The sequence below is a fragment of the Macaca thibetana genome, chromosome 5, assembly GCF_024542745.1.
Source record: "Macaca thibetana thibetana isolate TM-01 chromosome 5, ASM2454274v1, whole genome shotgun sequence".
NCBI classification, from domain to species: Eukaryota; Metazoa; Chordata; class Mammalia; order Primates; family Cercopithecidae; genus Macaca; species Macaca thibetana.
This window is the reverse complement of record NC_065582.1, coordinates 181,214,431-181,223,676: the sequence shown is the minus strand read 5'-3', so window position 1 is coordinate 181,223,676 and position 9,246 is coordinate 181,214,431. Positions and strand designations below refer to the sequence as shown.

The 9,246-nt window shown below is 58.8% G+C and overlaps 1 protein-coding gene across 1 annotated transcript in view; it reads right to left on the bottom strand.

Annotated features, from left to right (window-relative positions):
* Window positions 1-3,260: 3,260 nt before the first annotated feature.
* The window catches only part of SH3TC1 (SH3 domain and tetratricopeptide repeats 1), a 48,609-nt gene continuing 42,623 nt past the window's right edge, over window positions 3,261-9,246 (bottom strand). The window contains 2 exon segments of the mRNA XM_050792241.1: window positions 3,261-3,671; window positions 8,048-8,244. Of these exon segments, the coding sequence (XP_050648198.1) occupies window positions 3,414-3,671; window positions 8,048-8,244 (455 nt within the window). The 3' untranslated portion in view covers window positions 3,261-3,413.

The window sequence follows — 9,246 nt, the reverse complement described above, 5'->3', positions numbered from 1 at the left end:
CCCACCCTGTGATATTGTTCCTGTCATCTAAAGGAAGAGATGATGATACTACTCCCACCACCGGAGAAGGTACACACCCCCCTGTGATATTGTTCCTCATAACTTGGGGGAGAGCATGATATTACTTCCAGTATGACAGTGGCTTGACACCCAGTCTGTGATATTGGTTCTGCACACCAACTCTGTGCCCCTCGTTTCCCATGCGTTCTCTCCACACTTTTGGAACCTCGGGGAAGGCTTTGTCTTTGGTTACAGATGAAGAGACGAAGGGTCTGAGAGGTTAAGCAAGTTTGTTACTGGAAAGTGGTCCCGATCCAGACCCCAAGAGAGGTTTCTCGGATCTCACAGAAGAAAGAATTCGGGGCGAGTCCATAAAGTGAAAGCAAGTTTATTAGGAAAGAAAAGGAATAAAAGCATGGCTACTCTGGCCGGGCGCAGCGGCTCACTCCTGGAATCCTATAACTTTGGGATGCCGAGGCAGGTGGATCACCTGAGGTGAGAAGTTCGAGACCAGCCTGGTCCAACATAGCAAAACCCTGTCGCCACTAAAATACAAAAAATTAACTGGGCGTGGTGGCAGGTGCCTGTAATCCCAGCTACTAGGAAGGCTGAGGCAGGAGAATCGCTTGAACCCAGGAGGCGGAGGTTGTAGTGAGCCAAGATCATGCCACTGCATTCTAGTTGGCCAACAGAGCAAGACTCCATCTCAAAAAAAAAAAAAAAAAAAAAAAAAAAAAAAAAAAAAAAGAATGGCTGCTCCATAGGCAGAGTGGCCCCAAAGGCTGCTGGTTGCCCATTTTCATGGTTATTTCTTGATCATACGCTAAACAAGGGTTGGACTATTCATGAATGTTCCAGGAAAGGGGTGGGCAATTCCCAGAACTGAGTTTCTGCCCTCCCTTCTGAGACCATGTAGGGTAACCTCCAGATGTTGCCATGGCATCTGTAAACTGTCATGGCGCTGGTGGGAGTGTCTTGTAGCAGCAAATGCATTATAATTAGCACATAATGAGCCGTGAGGACAATCAGAGGTCACTCTCGTGGCCATCTTGTGTTTGGTGGGCTTTGCCCGGCTTCTTTACTGCAACCTGCTTTATCAGCAAGGTCTTTATGACCTGTATCTTGTGCCGACCTCCTATCTCATCCTGTGACTAAGAATGCCTAGCCTCCTGGGAATGCGGCCCAGCAGGTCTCAGCCTCCCTTTACCCAGCCCCCATTCAAGATGGAGTCGCTCTGGTTCTCGTGCCTCTGACAAGTTGGCCTGGGTTGAGTGTTCCCTAGTGTGTGGTGGTTGGAGCTGTTCCTAGGAGTAAGAAGTATTGTCAGTAGGAAAGAGGCCTCTGTTAGCCCGGGGGCTGGCACTCTGCCCCAGTATGTCGGCCTCATTTTAGTGGTGACAAAACTGGGGCTCAGAGACATCAGCTCCCTCATCCCGAAACCCCAGACTGTCAGTGGTGGGCTGGGGTTTGAATGTGGGGCTTGAAGACCCATCATCTCCTCTGGTCCCCCAGTCTCTGCTGCCCAAGAGGAACAGGATCCCAGGATCCAGGCCCCTCATGGCACCAGCCAGGGTGGGTGGAGATGGGGAGGCACAGTTCCAAAGCCCCCCGGACTCTGAGGCAGGTCGGGGACCAAGAGCAACCCTGACCTAGGGTCCCCACCCCGAGAAGAATAGCTGCAGGTCCAGCCCAGCGGGCAGGAGGTCTGTGTCCTCAGTCAACGTGACGGCGCTTCCGGCTGCTCCAGCCAGGCCGTGCTGTCTTCGTTTCCAATCATGCGGCCTCCAATTCTCCAATTCCCAAGCCCAACCCACAGAGACAGCGATCTGGGGTCTACATGAGGTTTGTCAGCAGCTCTGACCCGCTGCTTCCCGCCAGCCCCGCGGCTGGTTCTGTAAAGCTGATACCCCCTGGTGGGGAGGCTCGGGGCAGGGCTCTGGCTGCAAGCATGGGGTCCCAGGGGCTCTGTCACCCCTGGGTGGAAAACCAACCCAGGACTGAACCAGTGACACCTGTGGCGCTCCCAGAACCTCCTGGCTCTGTCACCTCTGCTGGGTGGAAAACCAACCCAGGACTGAAGCAGCAGATGGGTGCCTGATTCCTTATGATCAGAGCTCCGCCCACTGGCAAGTCTCTCTCCGGGCCTCAGTTTCCCCTTCCATTAAACGAGGGGCTTGGGGGATACCAAGGAGGGGTAACTGCTTAGTGAGGATGGGAGGTTTCTTCTGGGGAGATGAAAACATTTTGAAACTAGATGGCGTGAGTGGTTGCACAGGACTGTGAATGCACAAATGCCACCACATTATTCGCGTTGAAATAGTTAATTGCATGCGATGTGAATGTCACCTCATTTAAAGTGTTTAAAAGAGGGGCCTGGGAGAGTGCAGTGTATGTGAGAATCACGTGGGACACCCACAGTCTCTGAACCTCGGTTTCCTTGCCGTAAACTGGCAAAGAGACCGTGTGAGCTGTGTTCCCTAAGGCCAAGAGATTCCAACAAGGAAAACCTGGGATTCCAGGGACTGGGATGAGGGCCGGGGACCGGAAGGGAGGGGTATGTGGGGATGGCTTGGGGGCAGCCCAGATAAGGCTTTCAATACTGGGCAGCAGCATCTACACAGGCAGAGATCCCTGCATCTCACTTCCCGCAGGGCTGACCAGTGGCCAGAGGTGGGACTGGCCAGGCTCAGCCCAACCAAGTCTGGGAGCAGAGGACACTGAGTGAGGGATCCCCGGGGCCACCCTCACTGGCCTGTGGCTCTCCTGACACCACAAGAGAGGTCCAGGAGCTGACCTTGGGTCCTAATGGGGGACACCTTCCTGGCTGCAGGCTGGCAGGGTGGTGTGGTGGTCAGTGTACTGGGCTCTGCGTCTCCGCCCCTACCTGCTGTGTGACGGTGGGCCAGACACCTAACCTCTCTGTGCCTCTATTTCTTCAATGGCAAACAGGGACACTAGCAGCCCCCACATCCGGGCACAGTGGCCTGAAGGTTAAAGGCAAGGGCGGCACGAGACCTACAGCAAAAGCTCTGAGCAGGGAGAGCAGGGAGCTGCCCAGAGAGTTCCACCACCATCTCCCCTCTGGCCACCGAGGAAACCGAGGCTCATGGTGACCTGGCCCAGGTCTGTTGGACTCAGGGTCCTTCTCATCCCCAAGATCAGAGGGCTGCCACCAGGGAAGGAGCTGGCCCCTAGACACAGCCCAGGAAGCACACAGGGAAGGATGCCCTGGGGACTTCGGTATGTTATTGCAAAAAAAAAAAAACAAAAAAAAAACAAAAAAACAGAAAAATTTATTGCTATTTGAACCCTGCTTTCATGCCTCCATTTCCCAGAAAATGAGCCACGGGAGACACCAGGAGAGGGAGGAGACCATCCTCCTTGCACAAAACCCACTCCCTCGGATGCTGTCCTCAGCGAGGGTGGCTGGGGGCCAACCAGGGGGCCCACCCGCAGAGTGGCAGAGGAGGCAGGTTGACCCTGCGGACGTTGAGCTCTGTGGCGAAGGTCCTGGCCTTCTGGTAGAAGAAGAGCGACTTCTCACGGTCCAGGAGGAAGTTGTGGGAGATGGTGGCCGGCCGCGTGTAGATCTTCAGCTGTGCCTTCTTGTTGCCCAGGTCCACGGCGGCTGCCAGTGCCAGCTGGTAGTACCCGGCTGCATCAAACGGGTCCTGAAGGGGACAGGCCATGCTCAGCAAAAGGGGGACTCGGAGCCCGTCTTCCCAGAGGCCGTTCCTGTCTCCAGGTCATTCCACATGTCCAGCCAATGCTGGCTCACCCCATGAGCCCCGAAGCCTGTGACACTGCTGTGGTCTCAGCTGCAGGAGGTGGGGATGACCCTGACACCCCTGGAAGCCTTCCTGACTGCCCCTACGCCCCACTCACCCCAACCGTCCTGCCCCAGTGCCACCCTCTCTGCAGGCAGTGGCTGCTTTCCCCATGGGCTGAGGTCAGGGCAGATCCTGCCTGCTCTGAGAGTTCCATGCAGGACCCGTGGCTCCAAGCCACAGCAGGGGCACAGTGTTGAGTGACCCAGGCTCCCCTCTGGCCCCTGTCCATGCTGACCATTTCCAGGCCCTCCACGGGCCAGGCCAGGTACAAAACCATCTCACAGGTGTCCTCTCTGGCAATGTTCCCTGAAATATTGACGGAGTGTGACTCCCCAGACATCCACTCCTGTTTTCAATGCATCTTTGGCTCAAACTCACCATCCCTGGGTTGGGATGCCGTCTCCCAGACCTCCTCCTTGACCCTCCCATCCCCCACCCGGCTTCTCCCCAGGCGCCTCCTCCACATGGGGGTCACCCAAGGGACCTCTCTAAGACCCATGCCTGGCCTGTCCCCCTTTACTATCTCAAGATGGCTCCCAGGGCCAAGGACAAAGTCCAAGATGCAGCAGTCCATTCCCCCACTGCCCCGCCCCACACACGGAGCAGGGGCGTGAGAAGGCCCCGAGTCACCGCCACTGGTCATCCAATGCCCCCGGCCCAGCCGAACACTGGACTCTGCGCTGGGTGCATGGCTGAGCCTAACGTCCTTGCTCCCAGTCTGAGGGACCTGGGAGTGAACACTGACCACACAGGGTGGCCCGGGCTGTGGCAGAGGGAAGCCCAGGAGCCTATGGGGGGCCCAGGAGGCCCCAGACTCAGCCGGGGGTGGGAGGCAAGGGCTTCCTGAAGGGGTGGGGGCATCCCAACGAAACAGGAAGGAGCCAGCCAAAGCATATGTCTCCGCATGTGCGTGTGTGTGTGCCTGTGTGTGTGTGTCTGTGTGGTGCCTGTGTGTGTCCCTGTGTGTGTGCCCGTGTGTGTGTCCCTGTGTGTGTGTGTGTGTGTGCCCTGTGTGTGTGTGTCCTGTGTGTGTGCACCCGTATGTGTGTGTGTGTCCCTGTGTGTGTGTGCCTGTGTGCGTGTCCCTGTGTGTGTGCCCGTGTGCACGTGTCCCTGTGTGTGCCTGTGTGTGTGTGCCTGTGTGTGCGAGTCCCTGTGTGTGTGTGTGTGCCCTGTGCCGTATGTCCCGTGCTGTGTGTGCCCGTGTGTGTGTCCTGTGTGTGTGTGTGTGCCTGTGTGTGCGCCTGTGTGTGCGTGTCCCTGTGTGTGCCCTGTGTGCACGTGGGTCTGTATGTGCCTGTGTGTGCCTGTGCCTGTGTGTGTGCCTGTGTGTGCGTGTCCCTGTGTGTGCCCTGTGTTTGTGTGCCCTGTGCCCCTGTGTGTGTGTGCCCGTGTGTGCTGCCTGTGTGCTGTGCTGTGCTGTGCCTTGTGTGGTGTGCCTATGCCTGTCTGTGTGTGTGTGTGTGTGTGCTGTGTGTGTGCCTGAGTGTGCGTGTGCCTGGCCTGTGTGCCTGCGTGTGCCCTGTGTGTGTGTACTCATGTGCCTGTGTGTGCCCCTGTGTGTGTGTGCCCTGTGCCTGTGCCTGAGTGTGTGCATGTGCCTGTGTGTGCCTGTGTGCGTGTGCCTGTGTGTGTGCCTGTGTGTGTGTGTGCTGTGTGTGTGTGTGTGCCTGGTGTGCCTGTGTGTGTGCCTGAGTGTGTGTGTGTGCCCTGTGTGTGTGCCTGAGTGTGTGTGTGTGTGCCTGTGTGCGTGTGCCTGTGTGTGTGTGCCTGTGTGCGTGTGCCTGTGTGTGTGCCTGTGTGTGTGCGTGCCTGTGTGTGTGTGTGTGTGTGCACATGGTGTGCGTGTGCCTGTGTGTGTGCCTGTGTGTGTGTGCGTGTGTGCCTGTGTGCGTGTGTGTGTGTGTGCCTCTGTGTGCCTGTGTGTGTGTGCCTGAGTGTGCGTGTGCCTGTGTGTGCCCTGTGTGTGTGCCTGTGTGTGTGTGTGCCTGAGTGTGTGTGTGTGCCTGTGTGTGTGTGTGTGTGCCTGTGTGTGTGTGTGCCTGTGTGTGTGTGTGTGTGTGCCTGTGTGTGTGCCTGTGTGTGGAGTGTGTGTGTGGTGTGTGTGTGTGTGTGTGTGTGTGCCTGTGTGTGTGTGCCCTGTGTGTGTGCCTGTGTGCCTGTGTGTGTGTGCCTGTGTGTGTGCCTGTTGTGTGTGCCTGCGTGTGCCTGTGTGTGTGCCTGTGTGTGCCTGTGTGTGTGTGCCTGTGTGTGTGTGCTGTGCCTGTGTGTGACTGTGCCTGTGCCTGCGTGTGCCTGTGTGTGTGTGTGTGCCCTGTGTGCCTGTGTGCCTGTGCTGACGTGTGCGTGTGCCTGTGTGTGTGTGCCTGTGTGTGTGCGTGTGCCTGTGTGTGTGTGCCTGTGTGTGTGTGTGTGTGCCTGTGTGTGTGTGTGCGTGTGCCTGTGTGTGTGTGCCTGAGTGTGTGTGTGCGTGTGCCTGTGTGTGTGTGCCTGTGTGTGCCTGTGTGCGTGTGCCTGTGTGTGTGCCTGAGTGTGTGTGTGCCTGTGTGCGTGTGCCTGTGTGTGTGTGCGTGTGCCTGTGTGTGTGTGCCTGTGTGTGTGCACCTGTGTGCTGTGCGCATTTGCTGTTGCGTGTGCATTTCCATGTGCCTATAGTGTGTGCAGCAGCTAGTGAGTGGCAGGCTGAGCCAGGACACACCTAATCCACCCTATTCCAGGGCTCACTCTCACATGTAGACTAAAGGGGACCCCATTTTAGAGGCAATCAGCAAAGATGCCCATTTACCCCTGCCTCTCCGCCAGCCTTCCAGGCCCCATCCAGCCCAGCTTTGTCTCCCACTCCTCTGGGCCCTGGGTCCAGAGCCTCCTATACAAGGAGGAGGGTGTAGCCTTGGAAAGACAGCCGCCCTTGGGGAATTCCAAGGGGGCCTCCCTGTGGGAAGCTGGCCTGCGCTGACAGCATAGTCACGATGAGGCCCAGAGGGCTGTGCATGGGAAGGAGGTGAAGGAGGCCTCTGCCCCTCGACCCCAACCGTGGACTTTGGCCTCTCAGGTACTACTTGGCCCTTTCCTTCCTCCTGGGCAGGCGGAGTGGGCGGCAGGCTTGACCAAGAGAGATAAAGGCCTCTTCTGGGAGGCCCGTCCCCCTGGGTCCCAGGCGAGCCCCTGAGCGGTGAGCAGCGTCCCTCTGGGTCTGACACTTGGCACCTCCCTGTCTGGCTGGGACTTGGGAGGCCACAGGGACCACTTCTGACCACCAGGTGTCGCCAGCACTGGGCGGGGGCCTCCCGGGCAGCCCCAGGCCTGCGGTGGGGGATACGGGGCGGGGTCTTAGGGCTGCCCCAGCTCCTCATGTTGTTCTAAGGCCCCCAAGATCTCGGCCCCTGGACTGGAGTGCCCTGGCCCCTCAGCCCATAAGGAGCACTGATGCGGTGCCGGTGCGATGCTGAGGAGGGGCGGTGCCTGCTGGGCAGAGGGGTGGAGACACCCCAGGTCTGAGTCTGACAGTCCCAGCTCTCCACCCCTGCAGGGCTGGGGGCAGAGGGAGCACAGCACCTCCGCTCCAGACAGACCCGACCCAGCAAGGCCTCAGCCTGGCTGGCTGGGGCCCCGCCCCACTGCACCTGCCCTGAGCTGGGGTTTCCCTGTCTGTGAACCCGATGGTAAGACACTGGTCCCACCCCACCCTTCCTGGGTGATGTGAAGGTTCAAGGTGTCTCGGGACTCCAGGAAGGAGTTGCTCAGTGCAGGCTGGCACCCTGGGCAGGCTTCCTAGAGGAGGCGCAGGATTGGTTGGATGGATCTTGCAACGTGGATTCAATGTGAGGATGATGCCGTCCTCCGAAATGTCCTTCTCCCGACCCTGTTTTCTTTGTTAAATGCAACTTGACACTTGACTGTCAAGACTCAGTTTTGGTGTCACCTCCTCCAGGAGGGTCCCCCTGACTACAATCCCCCTTCTTTACCCAGAGGCCACCATTGCCCACTCATGTGTCAGCCTCCCTGGCTGAGACTGAGTTCTTGAGGGTGGGGCCTGGCCAGCTTGGGAGCTGGGTTGTATCTGCTAACCTTGCCGGCTCCTCCAGCTGGGTGCAGAGCTCCAGGGAGGCCACTGGGCCATTCCTAAGGAAGGCTGGAACCCAGGCCTCTGGGGTCTGGGTGGAGATCCCACTCCAAGGGGGCCGGGAACACCCCGAGCCCTGCCCCTCCCCACCCACCTTCAGGTCGTAGAAGATGATGTCACCGAGCACCAGGTACACCTTCACGTAGTAGAGGGTCTCCTCGTCGAACTCCAGCGGCGAGTTGCAGAGCTACAGGGCCTTGAGGTAGAAGTGCTCCGCCAGCTTGCCATGGCCCAGCCGGTGGTGCAGGGCGGCCAGCCGGTGGTAGGCCACGCGCTCGTTCAGCCGGTCCCCTGGGGTGCAGGCCAAAGGGGCAGGTGTGAGGACGTGGCTCCCTGGGGCAGGGAGGGCACAGGCCCCTCAGGAGCAGGTATGCAGACCCCGGGCAGCACACCTGGCTTGCCTCCAGGCACCTGTGGTCACCTGGGCAGCTCTGGCCAGTCCCTTCCAGGTTCCCAGACTCACTTTCCCATCTGCAAAGCAGAACTAATAAGGCCTGCCCCTGTCTACTGTGAGGCTTTGGCAAAGTCGGACTTGGATGGCCCAGCTCTGTGCCTACACATAGCCACCTGCCTTTGCTCACTGGTTTTAACCAGGGGAGCCCAAAAGCCATGCAGTCCAGGTGCTCCCGGGCACCCCGGCTCCAGGCAACCCACAGACGTGACATCCGACTCCTCCTGGGTGTGTCACGATCAGAGCCCCCTACCTTGGGGAGGGGAGTCAGCTCCAGGCACCCCTACTGTGTACCCAGGCTGTCTCCGATGTCCTCCCACGGGGCAGTGCACAAGGTGCATTTGGGGCATGCGGCCTGCCTACTAGGGTTCCCTGTCTCTGGAGGGGGACAGGGCTCCCTGACCCTGGACAGACGACCCTGGCACAGCACCAGGGGATGCCCGGCCTTAAGGGGCAGACTGCTGGAAGGGGAACTGGGATTTTATCAGCCAGAGAGCTGTGTGGTTGATGAGGGTGGGAAGGGCACAAGAGAAAGGGAATGTGCCACTCAGCCTGGCACATACAGGGACCAACGAGATGCCTGGCATGTCTGGAAGGCAGAGGGCACACTGGGCGGCCCTTGTGGTCAGCAGCGGGAACAGGCAGAGGAAGCAGAGCTCAGTCAGGCAGGCAGGGAGCTCTGCACTGCGTGAGAGACCTCGGGCTGTGCCCCACAGCCGGACGGGGAAGCCAGTTGGGCAGATCTGCCTGCCTGGACAGGAGACCAGGAAAATCCAGCAGCTGTTTCAGCTCCTGCCCTGCAGACCTGGAGGCTGGGCTCTGGCAAAGTGTGGGTCCTGGCA